Source organism: Lepidochelys kempii, chromosome 7, assembly GCF_965140265.1.
Source record: "Lepidochelys kempii isolate rLepKem1 chromosome 7, rLepKem1.hap2, whole genome shotgun sequence".
In the NCBI taxonomy this organism is placed as follows: Eukaryota; Metazoa; Chordata; order Testudines; family Cheloniidae; genus Lepidochelys; species Lepidochelys kempii.
In genome coordinates, this window is record NC_133262.1 from 55341638 (window position 1) to 55368762 (window position 27125).

General features: G+C 49.8%; 1 protein-coding gene across 2 annotated transcripts; it reads right to left on the bottom strand.

The window, feature by feature from the left end:
- Positions 1 to 498: 498 nt before the first annotated feature.
- PKD2L1 (polycystin 2 like 1, transient receptor potential cation channel) lies at positions 499 to 27125 on the bottom strand. 2 transcript variants are annotated; one of them, XM_073354882.1, is made up of 15 exons: positions 26831 to 27125; positions 19854 to 19967; positions 16401 to 16528; positions 15045 to 15298; positions 13083 to 13307; positions 11684 to 11912; positions 11138 to 11308; positions 9681 to 9862; positions 6821 to 6941; positions 5682 to 5780; positions 4488 to 4609; positions 2785 to 2902; positions 2411 to 2547; positions 1399 to 1546; positions 499 to 717 (listed from the first exon to the last, which is right to left on the bottom strand). In XM_073354882.1, exons 1-15 carry the CDS (start codon positions 27123 to 27125, stop codon positions 499 to 501), a joined length of 2562 nt encoding a protein of 853 aa, XP_073210983.1. The 2 variants fall into 2 exon arrangements, with proteins under 2 accessions (XP_073210983.1, XP_073210982.1); XM_073354881.1 differs by having other exon boundaries at positions 2312 to 2547.

Sequence of the window (27125 nt, forward strand, 5' to 3'; positions counted from 1 at the left end):
CTAGGGGGCCCAATGACTGTTCTGCCATGGGGCCTGCAATTGCTGTTGGTGGGCCTGAGGTTAATTAGCATGTTTCTCTTTGCAACTTAAGTAGACACATATATCCCACCTTGTTTACCAGCCCCCCACGACTGTAACCTGTAATGGACTCTGTGTGTGGGGGACTCTGTGTGTGGGGGAGATCTTGGGGAGACGGGGGGTGGGGGACAGGACAAGTTCAACCCATTTAGAGATATAGGAGCCAGCAGCACAGTCTGGATCCAGGTCTGAACACTTCCTTGAAGCTCAGAGGTGTTTGAACCTGGAGTTCTAGATCTATGGTGTTACACAACTTGGCAAATAAAAAACAATAACATCCATGATTCTGCACTGCATCAGCTGAGACAGACATCTTTGGTACAGTCTGTCTTCTTAGTGGCTAGTCTAACAACGGGGAATCAGCTGAGACTGACTTAGTGCCCTGGGATCCAAGGTGGGATGGGAGCATTCTGATGGGTGTCAGAAGTGCACGTTAGACTGAGGCCAGGTGTTCTTGGGCACCTGAGAGCCTGGTAACCCCGACTTGGGCAGGTTTGGGTAGATGCTATTACCATTTTGGGGAGAGCTCCCATTGAGGTTGCTTCCCAGCATGTGCTTTGTCTCCCAGCCTTCTTGGTTTTCCTTCACCAGCGGGTCTAGGTTCCGCTGGAGCAGTTCTTCCTGGCTGGGCTGTTCCTCCTGTTATCAAGGGGAAGAAATGGACATTTGCACTGTCAACAATTTACCATGAACACTACCAAAGGCTCCAACTGTGGCGATGGAGAGAACCAGGGCCATGCGCTGCTTGGGCTGCGCGCTTTCATTGGGGTCTCCTCTCCAAGCCCTATATACTTTCCATGGGCCACCAAGGGCTTGCCCCGATTAGCCTCATCAGAGTCTTGTTTAAAGGTGTGCAATTCCTTTCTGCAAAATGCTGCTTGCAAGAATGTCTTGCAAATGCACATTTCCAAGGGAATGCTCAGGCAAATGTCTATTCACTGGAGCATTCCCAGCATTCCCATGTGTTCACATGGCCATTCTGAGAGTCCTTTGTGGGTTTGGCAGTGGATCTGAAAGTGCTCTGCAGGAGAGAGAGGTCTGTGTACAGGTGATAATTAATGGACCAGGTGCCACTAGTGGATGTGGTCTGGGCATTAGGGTTGGGACCCTGCAGGCAAGAGGTTTGGTGTCACATCAACCCTTAACGCAAAGGGCTTGTTCTTTCAAAGTGCTGAGCACTCCTTTAGGAGCAGGGCTTGGAAAACAAGCCGCTAATTGACCCAATGCATTGAGGCAGGGAGAGACCCTCAGGCCAGTCGGACGGGGACACGGCCTGCTTGCAGGGGAGCTGGCTGGGGTGTCTGTCCGAGGACGACTGACCTTGCTGATGTTGTCGAGCAGCTTGCCCACCAGGTCTTTCCTCTGCAGTTTGTTTCTCTCCAGCATCTCCAGCTTGCTCACCACTGAGTCGATCTTGGACACAATGCTGCCAATGGAGTGCTCCAGCTGCAGGACCCGTCGCAGGAGGCTGTGGAAAAGAGCACGAGCCTTTGTGAACCTTCCCCTATAACACAGGACAGGGTCAGCAGCAGAGAACATACAGAGCCCGGCCAGATCCCCCCACAGGTGTCAGCTGGCAGAGCTTCAGCCCAGTCAATGAAGCTCTGCTGATTTATACCAGCTGAGGCTCTGGGTCCGTGGCTATGCTTTCAGTTGTGGTTAGTGATCATGCTTAAGACAAATTATGTCCCAGGCAGGTAACCATTGGCCAGGTAATGTGGATGGGGCCAAGCTATTACCCCACATGGTGAGGTGAGCCTCCCAGAGCCGCCTTGTCTTGCTCCAACCTCTGTCTCAGTATGGCCCTACATGCCTGGCTCAGGATCCTGCCTACTGTGGCAGAACCAGGATCTCCGGACTCCCCGTGCTGTGCGTTAAGCCCTAGACTGTGCTCCCTCTTTGGGAGAAACAGTTCTGCCCTGCCTACATCCTCACACCCGGAGAATAAGGGCCAGATCCTCAACTGGTGTAAATCAGGGTCACTCCTATACAAATCCTTCTGGTTCCACGGGCTGAGGGTGCCCATTCCACCCTCTAACCTGGGTCTGTAGCATGACCCCCCCCTTGCAGCAGCATCTGGAGAGATTAATGCAGACACATGCCAGGAAATTTCCCAGCAAGGCGTTCACAAAATAAGTGAACTCCATCACAAAAGGGGCCAGACGCTGCGTGGCCTTGCTGTGCGCGGTGGGGGAACAGCATGACCAGGGGATGCTGGAAAAAGATTTCACACCCGTGAGGCACAGGTGGATGTGGCTCCATGAGGGGGCAGGGCAGCAGGAAACCACGCCCTTTGCTTTCAGACGCTGGACTAGCACCAGCAGTGACCCACATTTGGAATTCTTCCTCAGACACCCTGGTGGACTTATTGATGTGATTGTTCTTTGCATCCACAAGGGTCAAATTCTCATCCAGGTTGTTATCACCGTAGGATTTCCCCAAGTTTTCAATCTCTGCATTCAAAGCAACCTAGAAGACAAAGAGAGACACCGACACAGAAAGCTGGATTGTAGACTTACCAAGGTATATTTAATACATAACGACACAGGCTGTCAAAAAGTCATCTTCCCTTGCGGTGTATGCAGAATCCAGACACGGCACCCACTTATTTTATATGCCTGCCCCAGGATCAGACCCAAGGAATTTTGGAGATTTGAACTGTGTCAAAAAAGGGTTCTCTTCTCAGCCCATACCCCCATCCTTTACCCTTTTCTCCTCCAGGTCATGCCTCATTCGCTTCTGTTCCTCTTCATCAAGGATCTGGTTACCATCTTTGTCAAATCTGGAAAAGGCCGCTGTGATCTCATGCTCGGCATGACCCAGCCTAAGACAGGAGACAAAGAGAATGGATCCAAGAAGATACAAGACAGAGCAGTTCAGTATGTTACTAGATTCTAAACCAGGGAGTGCCACTGAGGTACCTGCCTTGGGATAAGAGCAGCGCGTTGTGGTTAAATGCAGGTTAGAAAAACCAGAGCTGGGTGACATTTTATGGCAGGAACTTTTTTATATTTGGCAAAAAGCCACAGATTTGACAACACCCAAAACGTTTCGAGAATTCGTGTCTGTTTTGCCAAATTGTGGTGGGGAAAAAAGTCTGAAAAAGTTGCAGTGTTTTGTTTTGACATTTTCCAGATGAAACTTCTTGATTTTTTGGGGTCAAAATGACTGTTGTGAAGATTTTCAATTGTATAGGTTTTTTTTAAAAATGTAAAAATGTGAAATCCAAGCCAAATTTTCTTCAACCTTCTGATTTGCTCAAAAATTTGAAGCTTTGGGTCCACCCAAAACAATCCCCTGCTCCAGTTTTTCAGAACCACCTGTGAGCCGAAAAATCCATTATTTGCACAACTCAAATGAGAGCCACAACCCAAAGTCAGCTAAACAGGAATGAGAATGACAGGAAAATCCCATTTATTATACAGCTTTAAATGGAGGGGGAAAGGAAGGGTTTGCTGGTGAGAATTTAATGTTGGACTTTTCCAGTGCCCAAAAGTGGATAACTGCTTCACGGGTAGCAGGCTGAAGGTCTTAGAATCTAAATTAATCAATTAACCTAGACTGAAGGGAGATAGTCAGGTAATAGCTAATGGGGGTAGCAGAGTGAACTCCAGACAGGTGGGACAGATCAAGGCAACGCACTGTTCTTTCACCTAGTGTGGAAAGTCAGGGAAAGCCGAGGCTGGAGAAGCAAGGTGAGTGGGTAGGGGTAAAAGGTGGCTAGAAGGTTGGGCAGATCAGGTTGAGATGGTTCATATGGAGGACACTGAAAAGCAACATGGCAAGCTGGAATTTGCTGCCATGCTGGCTGGGCGCAAGGGGAAGTGGTAGTGGATATGGGCTCATGTGAAAGCTGTTATGTACTTTCCTGTACATAAAAGATGCAATAGGTAGCTCTCTGCCTAGATTTCTTACACATTAAGGAAAACAACAAAGAAAGGACAAATGTAAAGAGCCCATGTGAAAGAGATGGTACCACCCTTTGTAACGTTCTGCATCTGAACTGACATACAATGAGGCAGCTGCCTTCCACCACCTCACCCCACTCCTGAGAGGCATACTCCTCCGCATGGAAAGGCACAGGACACAGACACAACCCAGTCATCTCTCAGATACAGAGCTAGCCCATGCACCACAGCACAGCCCTGCTCGCTTCTGGAGGTATCACTCTCCATTGCCTGGCATGTAGGGCTGGATCCGTGGCCAGTCTGAATTGGTGCAGCTCCAGTGACAGCAATGGAGCCATGCTGATTTACACTGGACAGGGATCTAGCCCTTAAATGACTAGGGTTTAGAAAGACCTCATGTCTGCGCATTGCAACAGAAATGTAATGAACGTTGGGGGCCGCTCACAAAGAGCGAAGCAGAGTCATTCTGGGAAATTGGGGCCCTTGAACTGACTAACTTACTCTTTCAAACTGTTCTTAAAATCCTCAAACTCTAGCTCCTTTGTCCCATTCTGGAGAGCCTTCTGAACGTCCGAAATCCGCTCTTTCTTCAGCTTCAGCCTCATCAGCGTCTTGTGATAGCCCTGGGGTCAGAGATGCACATGGAGGTTTAATGGAGATGCAGGGCAGACAGAAGCAAAGCAGAGATAGCCATGAAACACTGCACAGGTGCCAGATGATACAGGTAACACTGGGATATGTTAGTCTTGCGTGTACGCAAGACTTTCTTCACTGACTGAGCCACCTTCCTTCCCAAGCCAGGAGCATCACTGCTTAACACAGAGCTCCAGCCAGGGCAGACTCCCCGCACCTCCTACAGCCTCAGCTAGGGGAGGCTTCCATCTGATTCGGCTGGGAGAGCTGCGGCTGCTGATGCGCAGTCATCCAAGTCAGAGTCTTGACTGCGATCACTCACAGGGTGCCTGCCCAGTGCAGACACCGCATAGGCAGAAAGGGGCACCACTTCATTGATTCCAATGGGGTGGAGGGAGGGAGTTCTGCCCAGGTGGAATCTGAATAAGACCTCAGGATTTGCCCCCAGAGGAGAGTCCTGCTCACATCAGCTGTCTGGAGTCTGCCCCCTCCCCTGGATCTGATCAGAGGGCATCACCTCAAGGCTATCTGGAAGCACTTTGACTGCAGTTGGGCACTGGAGGGAAGGTGGTTTTGGAGCGCACATGCCTGCCTTTGTCTGAGGAATAAGTTTCCCCTGGCCCCTTCCTACAGTCCCTGTTTCCTCTGCCAAGCTTCTCTTTCACTTGGGTGGAAGAAAACCACCTTTCCTTTTGAACGAAACAAATGTGCTGTAAATTTCAGGGTGTGGTCATGAGCATGCTACAGAGGAGAGAGATCAGCACTGGTGGCAGCTATTGCTTGGGAATGTGGGAGTCTGGAGGGAGAGAGAGGCTCAAGCCACAAAACGCAGACCCAGCTCTCAAAGACCCCAAAAGTTCAGGGATGTTGGGAGTTTGGCCAACAGGGCCAGCCATGTTTGGCTCCAGATGTGGAACTCCTCCTTTCCCCTGGGATGGATCTGGAGGCTTGGCGGAGGCCCCTCTCTGGTACATTTCATGTGAATTTGGGACCTGTGGATTTGCATTCGCTCTCTGGTGTGTTAGGACAAAGCGAGCTGGGGGTGATGGGGCTCTATACAACCTGCTTCAGGATGTCTGAGAGCTGCAGCTCATTCTTCTGGTTTGAAAGCTCCTCCTTGACTTCTGAGTAGGTGTCGTTGATGATGGCCAGGAACATGTTCTAGAGAAAGGAGAAACTAGCTGAAGCAGACTGAGCCATCTGGCCTGCCCGCACCAGTTCTATTCCTCCCTTATGGCCCCGGGGCGGTGGCAGCGTTTGGGGTGGGGAGGTCAGAAGGAGCAGTTTGTAAGTGACTTTCTGTAGTCAGACAGCAACACTGCTGCTCAGCACAGTATCTGTCAGCAGGGATCAGACAAACAGAGCCGTTCACACCCGGTGATGCTCCCACTGAAAACACAGGGCCCGGGGCAAGGGGACGGTGACCATAGACCAGCACAGTGCTCTCTAGGGAGGAAGGGGGGGCTCGTGCTTATGGCACTGGATTAGGATCCAGGACATCCAGATTCAATTCCAGGCTCTGCAGGATTCCCTCTGTGGCCTTGGGCCCAAATCCACAAAAACGTAGACATCCCAGCCCTGCGATGCACGAACCCCCAACTTAGCTGCCACCCAGCCTTGCTGGTGCCTATGTTTCTGCCTCTGGATGTGCACACCGCTGGCGCAGGCAGGCGCCTGGGTGCCCTTCTTACGTCCAGGCCCCAGCGTGAGCCTCAGGCCAGGTGAAGATAAGTGCACTCTTGCCAATCTCACCTTTGGGGTCCAATCCGATAGGCATGCTCTGAGCGTGCCTAATGCCACACAATGTCTGGGGAGCCAAGGAGCTGGCAGCCTCCCTTAGCACCTTTCACTCAGTGGTTAGGGCATGTGAGAGACCCTGGTTCAATTCCCCCTCTACCTGCTGAGGAGAAGGGATCTCTCCCCCTGGCCTTGCATAGGGAGCCTAGACACCCAGCCCAGGGTTCATGGATTCCATGTCACCTTGGCAATATCCAAGTCCCTTCGTGGATCTGGGCCTGAATCTCCCTGGGCTCCAGTTCCCCATGTGCAAAATGGGCAGGTTAATAATGTGCTTGTCTGACTCCTTCTGTGTGTCTGTCCAGCACCTAGCCCAACAGGGCCCTGACCTCAGTCTGGTCTGCACTGCTGCAACGCACGGAACAATAATCATCATTGCAGGCAGATTAGCCCCTTTTGCTTACCAGCAGCACAAAGAAAACGAAGAAGACATAGGTGACGAAGTAAATGGGCCCCAGCACCCTGTTGGCGTTGTCAATGGCATTGTAGTCAAAGTCGCCAAGTATGATCCGAAATTGGGTGAAACTAGGAACGGAAAGAGCCCGAGGTCAGCACTGCGCCTGCAGTGTATCGGCAACACAGCTTGACACGTATTAGAGAGTCATACGCTTCAAGACGACTCACTGGCCATTTTCACAGGGCTGAGCCCATGAAACGTATTTACCTGCGCACCTTCCATCACATTGGCTGTCCATGCATTTCCTGCCTTTAGATTTCTGCATAAGATGGGTCTACAGTGCTAGCGAGAGCTGAGCAAACCATTTGTTCTGCCAACATGTTAGTGGTTGAGTTGAGTCTCGTTTCGCAGGAGGTGCCCACACTGCGTTGATCAGCATGGCGAATGGAGCGCTACGATTGGCCTGAGATTGTCAAAGCTGTCTGATGGATTTACATACATATAATAATAGCTCTGATCTGCAGCTGAAAAGCATGAGATCTCAAAGTGATTTACAAAGGAGGTTGGTATCATTACCCCTATTTTACAGATGGGGAAACTGAGGCACAAGCCAGGGACATGACCTGCCCAGTGTCACCCAGCAGGCCAGTAGCAGAGCCAGGAATAGAACCCAGGTCTCCCAAGCCCCAGTCCAGTGCCTCTTCCACCAGGCAACACTGCCTCCCACTGTTTTCCCATAGCCGGCCTTGAAAATTTCAACCATGGTGATTGTGTGTAGTTCTCATGCCTCTAGGAACAATATTATGGGATTAGAAGGGTGTAGGTGACAGCAGTTAAGGTGCAATGGAGCTGTAGGCTGTGACTCAGAGATTTTGCAACAGGCATATGATTAGCAATGCTGTGGATGATGTGTGAGCTAAAAGACAATCCAGATCAGTCTCCTACAGCTGGGATTATTGAAGCAACCGACAAGAGGCCAAGTGAGGCCCCATCCAACATGCAGATGAAATTTCACTAGCCACAGCCAGGCAGCCCTGGGTCCCTGACAGTTACAGACAAGGTTTTCCTCTCCCTTGAGGTCTGTGGAATAAAACTCTGCTATGCGCCCCTGAAGGGGGAGTCCATAGCAGTGTTTGGCTAGCATGGCATGGCTCTGTGTAAAAACCCGTCTACAATTTCAACCACAGAGGGAAGCTTTTCACTAGACATTAGTGTTAGAACAGGACCTTGAAGAGTCAAGTGAAGTAACACGACTCACCTACAATTCCATCCTGTCTAGCATCATGTCATCTGCTCCGGGGTAAGTCCGACTGGAACCGGAGCTAACCGTGAGCTGCTGCTATGATGTTAGATACATCTCCATCTACACTGACTGCAAACATCATGTGAATTAACATGACTGAGGTCATGTTCCAATTCAACCTCACGTGCTAGCCAAGCCCACCCTGGAGCCAGCGGGGCTCAGTGCAAATCTGGTTGGGGGATTTTCTCCTGTGGACATTTGGCCACTTGGAACTGAGGCCCTCAAACGCATTTTGCACAGGCTGAGCAGCTGTCCAGTGAGATGCACACAGCTGGCAGAGGCCGCTGGCTGGACTGGATTTGGAGTGGAGCCCTAGAGGTGAAAGCTGTGACTTTTGCTTTAAACTAGAAGCCACAGAATTGGAGTCTTCGAGCCTCAGCAAGAAGGGATGTAGAAAAGGTGGATGCAAAGGAATCCATTCGGAGGGGTTAGTTTTTCCTAATATAAGTGAAATATCCCACTTCCTCCCTCATTTCCTGAGTAATTTTAATGGGAGTAACCCCCTGGATTTCCAGCTCTAGCATGAATCAGTGATTTCTCCTCCCCGTTTTATTTAGGGGGTGTGAGGAGGAGGGGATTTGCTCTGTGATCACTGTATCTCTTTCTCTCCCCACCCCACAAACAAATCCCCAAGCCAAGTGCCCTTCCTAATCCCTGTGGTGATTGCCCACACACTGAGCTGCAGGCTGCTGTCACTTGCACCCTCCCGGCCTCATGACTGCAGTATGGCTGCCTGGGTGTAACTGAGCTGAATTTGCCCTTGTGCAGGTCATGTGCAGCACAGATCATCCTGCTAGGGGGACAATAAAGGGATCCCCCATTTGAACTAGTGCAGTTAGATCATTCATTAATGGTTTCGTCCATAGCCCTTTGAAGTCAATGGGAGTCTTTCCACAGACGTTGGATCAGGCCCCGAGTCTTTCCCTAATCGACGTAGCCAAGAGGCAAGTAAGGACCCACCTGCTACAAAACCCACACAGCCAGGAGGCTCAGTGCACACCACCTGGAGCTGGGGCTGAGTAGCTCAGTATGGATCTAGAGGGGATCCCACCGTGCTTGGGTGTACTGGGGCCAGCAAGGCTGAGGAGAGCCAGAGCTGGTTGGAAAATGGAATTTCCATTCCATGGGGGGAGTCTAACATCTCTAAATCTGTTTTCATTCTGCCCTGAAAAGTTGAAATCATGAAATTTCCCAAAGACTGAAAATTGCAAACAACTTCAGTTCAGGGCCACCAAAATGCTTCCTTTCAAGGTGGTAAAAAAAAAGTTTCATGTCTATTAAATGGAATGCAGTTGATAATTCTGTTGATGACGAATGAGAAGGAATAGGAGCCAGCTCCTTCTCCTACAGCTGCGTTGGCTCTGCAGGGACTGACATGCAGTGACAACTGAGGTGTCTCACTAAAACCAGCAGCTGTGACTCTGAACCCACGCAGGGACGAGTCTGCTGAGAAGATACTGCCCATCTGCGTCTTCACAGAGAAGAACTGCACTTGATGCCGGAGAATGAAGGGTGGCAGGAAACAGTGAGCGGGGAAGGGAAAAGGAGAGAGAAACACACTTACATGCATTTAATAAAGGTGCTAAAGTTTTCCACTTGTGTCCCAAAGAGAAGGTAGCCCAGCTGGGCGTAGGCAAAGAACACAATGAAGAACATGATGGCAAAACCCAGGATGTCCTTGGCACAGCGAGCCAGCGTGGAGGAAAGCTGGGTCATTGTTTTGTTAAAGCTAATGTACTTGAATATCTAGGGGGGAAAAAGACAGGGGTAAGGTAAGATGGGGACATCTCTCATATATATGCACACACCAAGTTAATGGTATCACTGCAAGAAACAATGCAGCAGGGCATAAGAGAAGGTAGAGAGGAGGGATGGTCCAATGGTTAGGGTGTCCAGAAGGGAGACTGGGTACAGTTCCTGCCACAGACTTCCTGTGTGAGTCTTAGGCAAGACACTTAGTCTCCCAGTGCCTCAGTTTCCCCATCTGTGCAATGGGGATAGTAGCCCTGCCCTACCACCCCGGGGTGCTGTGAGGATAAATGCATTACTGACTGAGGTGACGAGGGCCAGATAAGCATAGAATACAGAGTACAACCTGTTGGCTTTGTACCAAAGGCATGTCGCTGCCTGAGTCTGAAATGGTCATTCAGCAAGGTCAGCACTGACCGATGGTCATTACCAGCTGATGGCTGTTGGGGGACTGATGTGAAAGGAGCTGGTTGTCTCAGCCCAGCTCCTAGTGTGTCCATGCCAGGAAAATCACCACAAAAATCGGCTCCAATTATCATCCGTGAAAACGTTAGCAGAGGTGCCAAGATCGAGTGGGTCTGGAAACTGGCCTTCCCTTTTGTCCTAGAGCAGATCCTAGCAGGGCAGGGTCGGGCTGTTTGTGGAAAATTCCCGTGCTGCACGTCTTGTCTGCTGTGCAGATAAGACGACCTGTCTTTCCAGGGCTGTGGATGCAGAACTTTCCAGGAGAAAGGCTGACGCCTGGGCTCTGATTTCTCCATCCAGCCCCCACCTGTGGGAATTGGCTTTTCTAATGGGCAGATTTCGAGTGGGGAATTTTTTGGGGTGGCTGGGAGGGTCTTAACATTTAATTTTTTACAAAAATAAAATTGAAGGACATTTCAAAAGGAAAAGTCATTTTGAATCGAGAAGCTAAACCTTTCATTGCAAAACAATTGGAATTAAACATTTCCACATTGGGGGATTTTTTTCTATAGTTGGGATAAAATTACATGGTGCTCAACACCGTAACTTCCCCTTTTCTATGCCACAGCTCCCAGCACCCCATCTCTCCGGAGCACAGACCCCGTGGTGTGCAGGGCTTCCATGCAGAGAGTGGGACCCGAGGCAGAGATATTCCTCTCCTTTAGCCTGCCCCATTACCACCTGCATTTGTTCCTCTCTGTCCACACCAGGGGAGGGGAGATTAGAGCCCCTGAACTGTGGCCTGCTAGATTCTTTCCCCATGTGCTGTTCAGGTGGCAGAATCTCTCACAGGAGCCCATGCGGTACCTTGATCCAGGCGAAGAACAGATTGACTGCGTTCATGTTGTTGTACTGGGTCTGCCAGAAAGCCAGGAACTCAAAGTCTGCATAGATGTCAGGGTGCCTCAGCAGCTCTCCCATCAGCCTGTTCACCTCGATGGTGCGAAAGATGTGGAACACAATGGCAACGATGGACAGCTGACAAGAGGAAACAGCCTGCATTACCGCTGGACCTCCAGGTTCACTGGGGACTGGGGCTAAAAACGTCAGAGAACTTCTTAATATCAGTCCATGGGGCTATTCCGCTGGAGGCACTGGCAATACAGGGAGGTGGTAGGAACACACTGGCTTAGCTCCTCATCCATCCATGCACGTGCTCAAGGAGAGATCTGCAAAGGCACCTAACTGCTATTGAAAGTCACAGCCTTAGTGCATGTGATTGTCTCCTTCTAGTGGTTCAGTCTGAGATTAGGGCAGAGGTCTGGGCCAGTTCTTGTTTTGTCTGGGCTAGTTCCCCTGCTCTTAACTTTCCTTTTGCTTTTCTATCTTTGCCCCACCTCCACCCCTGCTCACCAGTATGACCACCACATCCAGGATGTTCCAGACACTGGTGAAGTACTGGAGCCTGTGGATGCGCAGCTCCAGAATCTCCTCCACCACGTAGTAGAAGATGAAGACACAGAAGATGATCTCGCAGGCCACAATGAAGAAGTCCCAGGTGCTAACGTATCGGATGAGCTTCACCGTGCGGATTTGCCAGGAGGGGATTGCACCACCGGTGGCTGGAAATTCAACTACTAACCTGGAAGGGGAGAAGGAAACCAGAATGACCATGAGACTGTTGTATGTTCTTGAAATGCACTGGGCTCATCCCCTCCTTCTGATGCACCTACCAACCCATGGGTGTGGGAGAGTCAGGCACACATATTGGCTTTTTCACTCATCTCCGCTGCCTCAGTGCACATGGAGAAGGGAACCAGGGACCAGTGAAATGCGGGTGGTTATGGTGGTAAGATAAAGGCTCCTTATTAACCGCGTGGCAGCTACCAATAATACTGACACTCAGATCCTCAAACGTATTTAGGGGCCTGGTCCCATTGATTTCAATGGGTGCTTGGTCCCTAAACACCTATGAAGACCTGGGCCTGAGTCCCTAGCCTGGGTGGGACCAGACTTTCAAAGTGGCTCCACACGCAGCAGCTCCCATTGCTCCCAGGCACTGCCTCTCACGAGGGATGCATACAGCACCTAGCACAGTGGGGCCCCAATCTGATAAAACGAGACACTGCTGGCCCATTGGAGGGAGTGGGATCTGGGCAGGTGAAGGATCTCCTGGGGAGACTGGACGAGAATGTAACAGGAGTTTATTTGGATTGTGTCCAATTTTCATCTGTATAACGGACTGTTTACTTATTGCTGGCCAGCGTGCACTTTCCTAGCAGTGCTTTGCTACCAGCTAAATGATACTTCCCCTTAGGCAATAGTTACTTTAGGACCCATAATTCTGTCTGCCCTGGACACAGCCACCAGGAAGAGATTGAGCTCAGTTCATCGTACACCCAGTGATCTATTGCAGGTCTTTATAGTGCTTGAATCATGGCAGTAGCTGGCACCAAAGGCGAAGGGGCTCAGGGAAGGAGATGTCACCCCCCCTCGAAAGTCAGAACTCATGCCTCCTCCGTCCCTTCTGATTAGAGAGGACTGGGAGCCAGGAGTCCTCGGTTCTCTCCCCAACCCGGCCTTTAGCTCATTATATGACCTAGGGCAAGTCACTCAAGGTCTCTGCTGCAGGCTTGGAGGACGATAAGAGCCTACCCGCCAGTGGGGCACAGGGGCTGAATTTATTAATGTGGTAAAGTGGTTGGAGAACCTTGGATTAAAGGCACCTAGGCAGGGCAGGGTGTGGATGTCATATTTTCAGTGCTACGCGATGGGACTGAGGATGAAAGGGTCTCCACAGCTCTCCACCTACCTCAGCACACAGAACAGGTTGATGTTTGCGTTATACACTGAGAAGTCAATGAAGACCACCCGGGTGCCCCGGTCCAGCCACAGCTTCTCCTTCAGGACCTGCAGGGCTTCCGCACTCTCCTCCCGGGTCAGCTTGAGGTCTATGTAATATCCTCCCCCACTATAGCTGGTTAGTCGACCCCAGTGGGATGAGCCACCCAGTTCTTCCTCAGAATGGTACCTCCACCTACACAGGGAAATCCACAAGCAACCCTTGAGAGGCAACATGACCCAATGGCTAGTGCACAGAGTTAGAACTCAGGGGAACAGCTGTCCCACTGGGTGGCCTGGGGCAAACCACTTCTCCTCCTGTCCTTTGCCACACTGGAGTGTTTAGACTGCAAGCTCTTCAGGGCTGGGGCTGTCTTGCATTGTGTTGCTATCTGGCACCTAACACAACAGGGACCCCCAATCACAGCCACTGCTACAAGGCATTGGCCATCCCAGGACTAGTCACGCCGCTGACCCCAGCTGGCCTTTACCTATCACATTTCTCAGGGTGGAATCATGTGAGTCTTCCACTCTCAGACTGAGCCCTGGCCACAGCCCCCTGTGATCACCCTCAAATAGGCAGCAGGCCTGGTTTACCTTCAGCGCCTGCCATTCTGTTCCCTCCAGCAGCAATGACAGTGGTGCTGCCCAATGACCAGGCAGCCTTCTTTAAAGCAAAGTATGATTTAGGTAGAACTACAGCATTAGAGAGAGAACAGACCTGAAAACAATGAACAGACAATGCGCGTGTCTAGCATACCAGGGATCTATTCGTCTTCCACATGGGGACCTTGGCAGATCTAAACTTCCAGCAGAGCCACCCAAGACTGTTCAGGTGTGCGTGACAGTCTCTTCCTGTAACTTACAAACCAGTTCTCCCCCGACTCCTCCCCTTCACGGAGAGTTTTCTTTAAAAAAAACGGTCAAGTCCTTTTGATCACCCTGCTTCCCAAAGACCAAGTTACTTTTTTAACTGTGTCTGGCTCACTGACCTGCTAATCCCAGCACTGGCAGAACAAGCCTTGCAACTTGCTGGAGACAGGATATAGAATCCCCAAAACTAATAGTTTCCCCCTCTGTCTTGTAATTACCCTGCAAGAGTTTGCTCAGAGGTTGCTTACCAGGGTCCATTGTGTGGCTTCCCTGCTTGTTTCTCCCACTGTCTTAAGATAGAACAATGCATTCAGACAGACAAGTGTCATAACCCAGTATACAGCAAGTTCACCTTACTGACCTAGTCACGTACAGTGTTAATCAAAATGATCACATCTCAATATTCTAGGACTATAACACGGCAACTCCACAACCAGTATCCTAATACGAACCAAGGGTGAGGAAATCATACAGTCTAATAGCAGGTGAACTTCAAAACGTTTTGCAGGTTTGGTTCAGTTCAGATAAGCATCCAGAAGTCCCAGTTCTTAACTGAATGATCCTAACATCTGGGGTTGGGCTGAGAACAGGCTATCAAGACCTATGGGACTTGGTTCTTTCTCATGGGTCACAGATATTATAGGGGAAGTAGTGGGTTTTGTGCCCTCACTGCATCTGGTCCAAAAATATTCTCTCTCAGGACGGTGTCTTCATCAACTTAAACTACAAATACAAGAGTCTCAACCTAAGTTTTCTCCTGAGCATGGAGGTTCCTAGGGTTTTTCCCAGCAGGAACCTCTTCTGCTCCAGCCTCAGAGAGACACCGAAGCTTTCTTAATGTCCTTGGTCTGGAGCCAACAGGACCCACCTGGTCTCGCTGCCAGTGGGAGTCAGAGGGAAAGAACTCTGCAGGCCTACACGGGATTCTCACCCCCAACATCCTGTTGCCCATGGGACTAGCCTTTCACATGGTATTTTAGCAAAAGTTGGCCAAAATGCCGGCAAAAGTCAATCAAAGATTTTCCAATGCAAAGGAGTTTGGTCGGAGGGGTGCACTTACGCGGTTCCATTGATGAGCCCGAAGGGGACTCTTTCCTCCTTGTCCTCAGAGTACACATCATAGCAGCCTGAAATGTCCTCCTTAAAGTTGTCATGCACCACGCATGAGTTGTTCTTCACCTTCAGCTGGCGCAGACGTGGGACACCGAGCAGCAGATTCTCATAGTAGATGTAGGACTGGGTGCTGTGAGCTAGTGACTCATTGTTGTACCATTTGGTCCAGTACAAGCTATCCAGCAATGGGCCTTGGGCATACTGCAAAAGAAGAGGAATCAGACATCTGGCTCAAGGCAACCACCCAATGGGATGCCCCTGGGCAGGGGTCTTCACCTGGGGGTCACAACCAGGTGTCAGCTTCTCATGATGCCCTTCCCGTATTGCTAAATAGTGGGGTGGTATCAGCTGTATCATGGTTAGATGGAAGGGGGATGCCTTTGGAAAAGGGGAGGATAGGATGGAAAATGGTGAACCAATGCCCAGGTGCAGTGGGGGAAAGGCAGATCCTTAGCTCATGGTAGGCTTTTAAATGGCAGAGACAGACAAAGGCAACTCGTTACAAGCTATTTCTAGGTGTCTGATCAACACAAGAGGTTGTGGTGTCTCACCAGCATTCACACTGCTTGTGCCATATCATTTCTCAGCTTGTTCTTTAGCAGAAATCCGATGGATCCTATGCACCTGTTCCATCATTATTTGTTATTCTGATGAAAGCTACAGGGACTTGCAATCAAATTCCCTCAGCTGTCTAGCTAGGCTGAGAGCCAGGGCCTGATTTTCAAGCTGGTTAGGCATGTGGTTATCACACATAAATCAGAACCTGCTTCTTGTTAAAGCACTGGAGAAAGATGCAGAAGCTCCAGGTCCAATTCCCAGCTCTGCTATAGACTTCCTGTGGGACCTTGGACAAGTCACTTAGCTTCTCTGCATCTCAGTTCCCCATCTGTAAAATGGGGATAATAGCACTTCCTTTCTCCCATCTTTTGTCTGTCTTCTCTATTTTGGTTGCAAGTTCTTTGAGGCAGGGACTGTTTCACCATGTGTCTGTACAGTGCCTAGCGCAATGGGGCTCTCATCTCAGGGCCTCTAGGCCACACAGTAGTGGGAATAATTCCTGTGCTCAAATAGCTAGAAATGGCTGGTGAATTTTATGTGTGCAAATGACAGTGAAATTTCTACTGTTCACACAGGAAGTGAACTAACATGGACAGTCACAGAAGTCAATCAACAGGCAGAAGCAAATGGAGCAACCACACACTGCCCAGAGGGACATGGGCCAGCACAGAAATGGATTACATGGCATCAGTGTGGGGAAATTTCCCTTTCCCAGAACCTGGGGACCATACTTGGTTGTACTCACCCCCCAGAACTCAGCCATGCTACCGATGGACTGGAAGGAGACCCCGCTGTCTGAAGGGGTATGCAGGAAGAGGTTGGACATCACTTTGGTGTAGTAATAGGCATTTGTACTGGTCATTCCATAAGTCACTAGGAGAAAACAGGAGAGAGGGGGATGGTTCCCTTGCACATAAATATTAGAGACTAACATTAATATCAGCTCTACCTTAGTAGAGGTGAGTTTGGGAGAAAAGAGGAGAGAATGCAGAAGGAAGAGAAAAATGTGATGCTCAGGGACTCTCCAAAGTCCTCAGCAAATATATTTCTGAATTCAGAGAGGCCTCTCTCACTGGGGATGAAATTCATTTCAGAGCAGCAGTGGCTTGACTTACTGGGCTTCTCCAGAGCAGCAGGTTGTATGCAAGCACCCCAGATGGACAGGTTTAAAAGGGCCTCCTTTTTACCATACAGAAGCACCTAAACTTGTAAAGGGTGACAATGCTTGAAAACAGCAGCAGCCAACCTATCTGCTGTGTGGGCAGGGCTGACACTTTACAGCTCACCCCGAATAAGGGGCAGCCTGGAAAAGGAAATGGGACACAGTCACCATTCCTTTCCAGCTCCCCTGGCCTTTCTCCAGGGACCTGCTCCACCCTCTGATCCAGGAAGTCAATGGGACTCCTTAGGGTTACATATGCACCCAAGTGGCATAGACATTTAGCATCCGCTGCAGAGGCTCATGGTCTAAGCTTTTTGAGGAGCCAGGGTTTAATCCCTGGTGATGACTAAGCTGATGGTGGTTATACGTTGATGAAGAAACCTTGCCGATTACAGCTCTGTTTCTTTCTGCTTACTCATCCACTGTCTTACACAGGCATTTTGCTGGGCATAGCCATCGTTCAAGTCCTAGGAGTCATAAGTGCATAGATTCCAAGGCTGTTCGATCATCTAGTCTGACCTCCTGCATATCCCAGGTCAGAGAATTTCACCCCATTTCCCCTGTATTGAGCCCAAGAACTTATGCTTGGCTAGAGAGGCATCCAGCCTGGATTTGAAGACTTCAAGGGACTTCCCTTGGTGGGAAGCTTTAGATTAGTTTTCACCCAACAAGGATCCAGACCTTTGAGTGGGATCTAACACAAACAACACATGCACACTTCTCTCCCAGGCAAAGAATCAAACACTGCAAATCGTAAAACCTGTCCCCCAATGAAAGGGCTTCCTAAAAAAGCAACCAATGTTCAAAAACAGACTTCTTCATGACTCAGAATAGGTGCATGTCTCAGTCACACTGGAAGACTGATTGGGATGCCATCCCCCTGTGCCTGAGCGATAACCACCCCGTTTGGTACCTTTGTGTATCTGTTCTGTCATGGGGTGCATGAAATATAATCCACTGCACCATGCAATGCCACAGGTGCTCCTTTGAGATAACAATGAACCTTCCCAAAGCAAACAGCAATTGTTCTGCCCACACAAAGCACATTAGTATTCGGTACAGAGCTGCATTAAATCCACTCCCGAGGACAATGTGAGCTGCCATTCCCGTTATCATCCTAACCACCCATTCCCACGTGGCCCTTTGAGATTTAAAGGGGAAACATCAGCTCCCTGCGTGGGTTTGAACAATGTGGCTCAGATTCCAGGAAGCTTCGAGACCTGGCTGTTTGCATTTGTCCTTTGCCCTTACAGAGCTTCCTGGCACAAATCTGAGGAGGGGCTCTTGTGCAAATCCCCAGTGGCTTGTTAGAGGTTAATGGCCAGAGCTTGCACTGAGGTCTGGGAAGCCTGGCTTAAAAGCAGCAGATGTCAAGTCACCTAGTGCAGAGGCCTTGTGCTGATGTCTGAGATGCGGAGGGCCCCCTGCACTCAGGGTATGTCTTCTTGGGCGAGTGGCACCTGGGTGTGAGCAGTCACGCCGCAAAGCCATACCCGAGACTCTGTGTCCTCATGGGGGTTGTGCTTCCCTGGGTGTGTCATCGGTACACTCCATAGCTTCTTGTGCTGCAGTTTTCTGAGCTGCTCTGATTCTTTCCCAGTGAGTTGTGGGAGAACTTGTTGGTCCTTCTGGCTAGATGGAGGGAATCGCGGGAAGGCGCTGAAGGAAGGACTAATCAGCATTGCAATGGTTTAGCCTGTGTCCACACTGCGAAGTGGGCGGGTTACCAGCCCACATGAAAGCCTCACTCAGGTTTTAGCCAATAGCCCTGGCTGGGCAGATAGCTCAGGCTGCAAGCAGGGCCGTCCAGGGAGGAGGGGGGGGCACAAGTGGGGCAATTTGCCCCAGGTCCCAGGCCCCGCAGGGGCCCCCACAAGAGTTTTCAGCTGCACTTCGGCGACGGGTCCTTCAGTGCCGCCAAACACACCCGGAGTGAAGGACCCGTCACCGAAGACTCCAGGCCCCCTGAATCCTCTGGGCAGCCCTGGCTGCAAGCACCACCAAAGTCGGGTGTGAGGGTTTTGCGTGTGGATGGGAGTTATGGGAGACACCTGGGTAAGAGCCTGGGCAACTCTGAAGTGAATAAATACCCTTCGGCTCATCTTGTGCAGGACTCCTTCGAGATATGTGCTTCTCTCAGGAGCCAGCTGGGGGTTTGCTTCTCTGACAATCCCAGAAAGAAGAATCAGTGAATGCACTGCAGTTGTTAGAATGGGACAGTGGCCACCAGGATTCCTGGGTTCTCTGCCCTCAATTTGCCGTCTGAACTCAGACACGGTGCTTAGGCCATCATTTTCAGAGGTCCTGTGCAACTGCTGCTCCTGCAAAAGCCACCTGGAGATGTGGGTCTCAGCCCTTCTGAAACTCAGACCCCTTAACTACTTACCAACACCTACGACTTTGTCTGGTGGTACTTAACGCCCATGCAGGGAACTTGGTGAGGGTTAGGTAATTGTCTGCAGAGGCTGTTGGGACCGCTGGATGGATGGTGCCATGGGAGCTTAGAGAATCACCACTAGAGCTAGTCAAAAATGCCCTCTCCTCTCCCCCGGGTAAATTTTTTCTTGATTTCCCCCCAAAATTTCCTATGAACTTTTGTGTCAGCGAAAAACTGAATTGCGAAACCCCCAAACTGTGAGGATGTTTTTCAAAAAATTGAACAGTTTTTTGAAAGCCAAAAATGTTTCTCTCTCCCCCTCCCCAACCAAAAAAAAAAAAAAAAACCTGTAAAAGGTCAACGCACAAGAACATTTGTATGCTGACCATTTTGATGAAAAAATTCCAAGCTGTTTTAAAGATTACCAAGATCTGGCATTGGCCAGCTGTGAAATAAATTAGGTATTTTTCTCTCTACTGTTACATGATGTCGATATTTTACTGATTTAGTTAAGAATGTGCCCTCCAGAGCTCTAGGTGCGCATACAAGATATTAAACATCCCATAAATTAGAGCCAAGATGTCCAAAACATAAACCCTCCCAAACAGAGTTACACACACAGACAGACCCACCCTTGAGCCATCTGGACAGCTACTCACGTAGGCAGATATCCACCAAGAAGATGACATAAACCAGCAGCTCTCGCAGCGTGGTCTTTACATACAGCTCTCGGTCTTCAGCAGTATTCTCAGTCAGAGTTGTCCCCCAGAGGCCTGTTAAGCATAAAGCAGCATCAGGTGAATTTAGGGCAAGATTGTCAGAGGAGTTAGCTGCTCAATGCCCATAGAAAGGCCCTTGGAAACTGTTGGCATCACAGCCCCACTGAATAAAGTGATGTGGTACAGGCAGGGCGGTGAAAGTGTCACTGATCCCAGCAGACCCTGGGTCTTTGTGCTCATCTAGTAGCTGGTCCATATAAGAGGATACGAATCAACTAATGTGCCAGCTGAAGGGGGTTGTTCCTTTAGCTCACGTGGGGGAGACTCATGCTTTTCATGCTGAAGGGGCCTCATTGAGGCCCTACTGTTGACAACCCAAGTGGGGCCATCTGACAGGCTTGTCCATCCCATGCTGACAGCACGCCTCAGCCCTGATCCAGCGGGACATGTCTAGTCAGTCACCCTCTCTTCCCTGTTGGTAATCGTGTCCCCATCTGCACCATCAGTCTGCACAACACCACTCCCCTGCCCTCTCAACTGAGCTCCTCAGTGCTTCTCCCTGTCTCCATCAGGCCCCGTCAGTCCCTCCCTCCTGCCTCTAGCCTCCTTCTCTGTCCCCTGCCCTCCCCATCAGGGCTCCGCAAAGGCCGCAGGAGAATATTCTCCCTGTGTGATGGCCAGCCCATAGATGGGGGGTTGGCAGGAGGCAGACCAAGCCCCGTCAGTCTGAGTGGTGGCAGCTCAGTGGGATGCTGGTTCTGCCAGGTCTCTGTATGGAAAAGCAAGTGCCTGGCAGGGTGGGAAGGGGGCACCTGACAGGCAGCCTCACATGTCCACGTGATGACACTGGCCATCCAGGCAGGACTTCCCTAGCTGAACTGCATCCAGGGTCAGCACGGGCCTTACTGCGTCTCTCTGACGACACCCAAAATCTCTGGGCCTGGGCAATGCACAAACCCGGAGGAGCCCCTGGAGGAGATGATCTTGAATCAAACACCTTGACCCCAAACCCTGGGGCTGCAGGAAATCGAGGCCCAGCTCCTCCACGGGTGCCAGCTGATGTGGCTCGATTGACTTCAATGCAATTTACACCCTGGAGGAGCTGGCCCCAAGGAGCTAATTCTGTGTCTTGAGCCCCTGTGCACTTGACATGGTGGAAGCAGCTCACTGAGCATTGCCTAATGCTTGATCAGGACGAACAGAGCTTTTTCCTCCAAGGACCCTGACAGCACACAGCTAATGAACTGCCTGAGTCCATTAAAGCACTTGCTCATTCTCTCTCTAATGGGCCCTTTGTGTGATCACTCAAACTTTCACCCACACATGTCTAAACTTCCACTTGAAAGCTGAGCGGCTTAATCCACATCAGCAATCTCAATGGTTCTCGCTCCTTTCATACGGTCCCAGCCCTTGTACACACCTGGGGCAGAGAGATGGGCACAGCTCCGCCTGATCAAAGCCTGAATATCCTGAGTGCTCTCTGACAGAAAGAGGATGGGCATTCGGGCTGGAGTGTGCCAACGTGGTGCAGTGCCGTGCACTCGCTCCCTGCTGTTCACGGCCGCTGAGCAGAGTGGAAAGCATTCTGCTCTGCATCATCACATGCCGGTCTCTGCCTTTCAGAGCAGCAGCCCGGACAGTTTGCTGTTTGCCTCACTGGGTCACATGCACTTTGAGGCCAACTGTGCGTTCGCGTGTCTTGAGGTGTCTCCAAGCCAGAGATGGGTTTCACATCAAAACCCTGCATGCAAACGCCCCTGAGCTATGGGGGGTGGAGGAGGGAGTGGAAGCCAAATCTACATCTGGAGCAAAATTTCACAGCTCTACCAGGTCAAACAAAACCCTGGATGTGAGGAACAGCTCAGCCACAAGGAGGAAAAGAGGTTATGCGCTTAAGGCACTGGAGAGGGATTCAAGAGATTGGGGTTCAATTCCTGGCTATGCCCTAAACTCTCTGTGTGACCTTGACCAAGTCACTCTGTGCCTCAGTTTCCCATCTCTGAAATAGGGACAATACTCCCTGTGCCTGTCTCGTCTATTTAGACTGCAAGCTCTTCAGAGCAGGTACTGGCTCTTTCTAATGGTATGTCTATGCTGCGAGCTGGGAGCATACGTCTCCTCAAGCTGGAATTTCCCTGCGCTAGCTCTGATGGAACTAGCGCCCTAAAAACAGGGTGTAGCTGCAGCGGCATGAGTGACGGGACAGGCTAGCTGATCCAAGTACAATCCCATCTGAGACCATAGGCATGTACTCGGGGCAGCTGGCCACTGGGACCGCAGTGGCCATACTCTCTTTTCACTGCGCTAGCATGGGTATATCTCCTCGAGCTGGGATACCTTCTGTGTTTGTACAGCACCTAGCACAGTGAGGCCACTAAGCCCTACTGTAACAATCAACAAACACCACCAGGCAGTAAAGGGTTAAAGGGCTGGCTCTCCACCACGCAGATGGGGCCTCATCTCACCACCAGGCCTTTGCTTGCTGCCCTAATGTTCTGTGCACATGTGAAGAAGTGCAATAGGGTCAGCTGGGGCATTTCAATCTGCTCTGGCAACCCGCAACAGGCTCCTGTGCACAGGACATGGGGTTTGCTCCATCCTAACTCAAGCTAAACATCTCCTCAAACCAGTGTGGGCTGGAATAAGGACTACAGGGTTGGTCTTTCCTCTGAGATAGCTCTCAAGTTGCCATGGAGGGCTCTGGATCGCTTTCCAAGTGTCAGTACATATATCTCCCTTAGCGGCTTCACAGGAAAGTGAATCAATGATTATCAAGTGCTTTGAAATCTTTGGATGCCAGAGGTGAAAGGATTGCTACAGGTAATGTTAATAACAAGAGCAAGTAGAGCTGCGAGGACATGAATACCCTGTTTCCCGAAAGATTGAGATTTTGACATTTGTCTTTGTTGCAATTAGGAACAAACCCTCAAATTCCCAGGAAAAAAACTGTTTTGAATTGATCAGAATGTTCCGGTTTGATGTCGCCTTTTCAAACGTGTAGGCTACAATGTACCCATTACAAAAATTGAAGCGAAAGTTCTCTGCAAACTGAAAAATCAAAATGTTTCACTTTGAAAGCATCAAAACATGACATTTCAGCACTGTCCAAACTCTCCCATCCTGCTCCCTTTTCCCCTCCCAGAATGAAATTTTGGCAAAACCTCTGTGGTTCTGTGAAGTGTAATGACTTCAGCAGAAAGGGATGGTGTGACGGAAAATGGACCTGTTGCAGTATGAGTGTTCAGGAGAAGCCAGCGGGCTGCCTCATCCTTGGAGAGCAGGGAATGGAAGCACTTTGCACTGCTCTCAAGAGACCAGACCCTAGTCAATGACGCATCTGTCCTGAGGGGTCCAGTGTGGAGCTGTGGCCACGCCTTCAAACACAGGCTGGGGCACAGGCCATGGGGCTTAAGAACAGGGTAGAAGAGAAAGGATCCCAAAAGCCTGCTACTCATCTGCCCCCAAAACCCATTCAGTCAATGGGCCAGATCCTCAGCTGATGTAAATTGGGACCTCTCCATTGACTTCACTGGAGCTACCTTGATTCAGACCAGCTGGGGATCTTGTCTCCCCTGCATCCCAGAGCAGGTTGTGCACTGCTCAGTAATTCTTTCGCTAAAGCTCCCCTTTCAGCAAGCACAATACATCTGCAAACACCACCACCAACCAACCAACCCAACACTGGGTTCTGGGCGCACGGGACACAGCAGCTGTAAGGAGTACCCACGCCAGGGGCCCTCAATGGGGAAAAGCTGAGCTGACTCCCAGGCAGGATGACGTATGTTCCGGTGCGTGTTTGGACGGAGAAGGTCAATAACACTGTGCCTGTTTGTCAGCTAAGAGATCCCCCAGGAGTCTGCCAAATCGTGGGGCAGTGGGAAACAAGGGAGAAGAGACAGAGGATTATTAAGGAAAGAGTGGCAGAGGTGGGGAAATAAAGAGGACAAGCTCCTCAGTAGGGGTCAATTGGCACTGATTTACACCAGCTGAGGATATGGCCCATAAAAAGAAATGTCAAGACAAAGATGAGCATGATCCCCAGTGCAATCAAAGAGCTAGGATTTGGAGATTGGCTCAGCTCCTATCCCCAAGGATCTACCTACCCAAGGCTCCTATTAGCACAGTGTCTAAGCACCTCACAATCCTCCCCCTTCCTGGTGGGCAGAGCCACCCTCCTATCCTTGCAGATGGGGAACTATGGCCTGGAGAGGCAATGTGGCTTGCCCGAGTCACTCAGGAAGGCCATCGGAGAACCTGGAATTCAAACAGGATCTCAAAAATCCCAGGTTGGCCCCCAAACCACTAGCCCATCCTCCCTCTATGGAACAAACCCATGTAGCAGAACTCCTTCCCAGACGATGTTTGCACTGATGGGGACAGCTTCTTCAAGGACATGGACTCTTCCCGAGTTTTAAAGCCATCCAAGCCAAGTCCCAACTTTAACCTACGGCTTAGAAAACACGCCTTTCCCCAGATGCACCCACTACCTGGCCTGTCCCACTGCCTGGCTCTCCTCTGGACACTTCTGCCGACTGGAAAGCTGCTGAGATGGCTGTGTTGGGGACTGAGTTCTATCAGGACTTTGTTTTCCCGTGTATTGTATTTTCTAAATAGACAACCAACCTAATTCTCAATTATTGCAGGACAACTGCCACTCATTCATATATTTTGCTTTCCACAACCAAATCCCTGTACAACTTTTCTTGAGTGATGTACCTGAGTAGTTAGATTCTAATATCTAAACTGCATTGTTAAATCTAGTCACCTAAATTTGGGTTATTGCTGATTATGTACTCTATGTATCATATGACTTTTAAAAACTAACTTTATATTTGTGGATAATCTGAGCACTATTCCCAGATGTACAGACACTCTTTTCCCAACCTATGTATTATACAATTTTTTAAACATTAGCTTTAATAAAAAAATTTAAATTGTTCTTCACATCATCAGCTTCCTCCCGCGGGACAGGATGGAAGGAGACTCAAGACCAGGCGAGCCCTGCATTATAAGCAGTTTCTCCATGTATAAGCAAAAACAAAAGGAGTACTTGTGGCACCTTAGAGACTGTGCATCCGATGAAGCGAGCTGTAGCTCACGAAAGCTTATGCTCAAATAAATTGGTTAGTCTCTAAGGTGCCACAAGTACTCCTTTTGTTTTTGCGAATACAGACTAACACGGCTGCTACTCTGATCCATGTATAAGGTGCAGTGAAAATTAATTAAATTAGTATCTGCAAGTACTGTGAGGATGCAAAAGGCTAGCAGCAGGTCAAATGTCATTACTAGACTATACATTAAGGACTGAGCCAAAGCCCACTGAAGTCAATGGGAGGTTTTCTTTTGATTTCCTCTGGCTTTGGATCAGATCCTGATGGGCACTGCTCTGTACATGGGTAATCTTTGCCTACAGGGGGCAGTACTGGATTAGTCAGGGAGGGAGGGGAGGACATGATGGTACCATAGGGGTTTTCATTCTCATTTCTTTGACATCAGCATTACACAGAGATTGTATCTGGAAAGGGATTTGTGTTTTGGAATGCTTGATCTCTTGGTTTTCAAGCATCACACTGTAATTATGTCACAGCACCCCGAACAAAGGAGGAGTCCTGTGGGGACTGCAGACCTCAGAATAAAACAAAGTAAATAATGCATTAGCCTACCATCCCCTGTAGGCACATTCCTCCTCTCTCAGCCTCTGTTTCCAGTTGTGCTACTGGGCCAAGGGAGATCTACATCCCAGCGCCATTGAGGGATGCCATCAATTGCTCTAGAGACCCAATCCAACTCCTATCAAAATCAGTGGGAAGACTCAATGGGTGTTGGATCTCGCTCTAAATGGCAGCCCAGAAATCTTTGATAATATAACCTATAGACATCATACAGCTGGTCTAGACAAGAACAGTTTAGACAAACACTTGTCAGGGATGCTCTAGACGTACTCAATCCTACCTCAGTGCAGGGAATGGACTAGACGACCTCTTGAGGTCCCGTCCAGCCCTGCATATCTATGATTTACACACCCGTATGTTACAGTGGGTACATTTGCACAAGGGTTATATTAGAAACCGTGATTAGAACGCCACAGAATTTACAGTGGGGGAAAAACCCTGCTTGTGTTGCCAGTTCATTGGCCACCAGTGCAGGGATTTTCCCTACAGTTTAATGCATTCTCCAGCCTGGTGTTTAATTTCTCAAGCCATGGGGCTTCACCCCTTCTGTTGGGAGATACTCGGAAATGGACTAGATCCCACTGCCGGGAGCTGCCCCAAGATGCAGCCTAAATGAGTGTTTCCAGCTTTTAGCCCCCTTACTGTTCCATCTAGCCCCTTGTGCCAGCCTAAACAATTCCCCTCTCCCTATGTGTCCCCCACCTCAGTTATCTTTTAGCAAAGCTATGTACATATAGCTCTTATGCTCAGTCCCTATAGATTAATCCCCACAGCCCAATAGTGTGGTGGCTTTTCATCTTCCAGTTTTATATACATGTATATATAGAAAGTGTTGATATAGGGGTCACGACTATCCCCTCTAGAATAAAAAACATCTAGGGAGGGCTTATTGTCTAATTCCTAGAGTCGGGGTTTGGAATCAGAACACCTAGGTTCTATTCTAGGCTGTGACCTCAAGCAAGCCCCTTAGCCTTTCTGCACCTCAGTGTCCCCATCTGTAAAATGGGGACAATGGCTACACCTCAGAGATAAGGCAGGGAGCATGGGATCAGGACTTCTGGGTTCTGTCCCTGGAGCTGACACAGATTTATTGCCTGACCTCAGACAGAGCACATTAGACTAGGAGTGCTCAGTATGGCTATGTGCAGCTTTCCATGTTATACAGCTGCTCTATGGCTCTCAGCTCCCAGGGCTGCTCTTCACATGGGTTTATAAACACATTCTAACCAGACCCCAAAGTTTTACCTCGGATGCCTTTGAAGACATAGAAGCAGCACCTGGGCAAGGGTTTCTTCTTTACATCCTCTGCCTTTTTCCTCTCTTCTTGGTAGGGAAGGGAGTCCCCCAGCTTCTCAATGTTCTCGTATGGGTTCTCCAGAATGGCCTTGGGGTTGTAGATGGCTCGGATCTTCAGAGAGGCAGAGGGGGAGCCATTGTAAACTGGATTGTCCCATGCTTTCTTCCCCAGGGTCTCTAGCTCGTGCTCCTCCTGGGCTCGAAAGTGGCTCTCGGCTCTGTTGTTTAACCGGGAGGAGCTCAT

Bases quoted from the DNA above. Each gene is read 5' to 3' on its own strand.
- PKD2L1 (XM_073354881.1), bottom strand. From the start codon at position 27,125: ATGAGCTCCTCCCGGTTAAACAACAGAGCCGAGAGCCACTTTCGAGCC. The intron at 1,547-2,311 runs GTGTGAAATCTT...TCTTTTCCACAG, and splicing joins CATCCACCTGTGCCTCACGG to CCTCCTGCGACGGGTCCTGC. The intron at 718-1,398 runs GTCAGTCGTCCT...CCTTGATAACAG, and splicing joins TGCTCGACAACATCAGCAAG to GAGGAACAGCCCAGCCAGGA.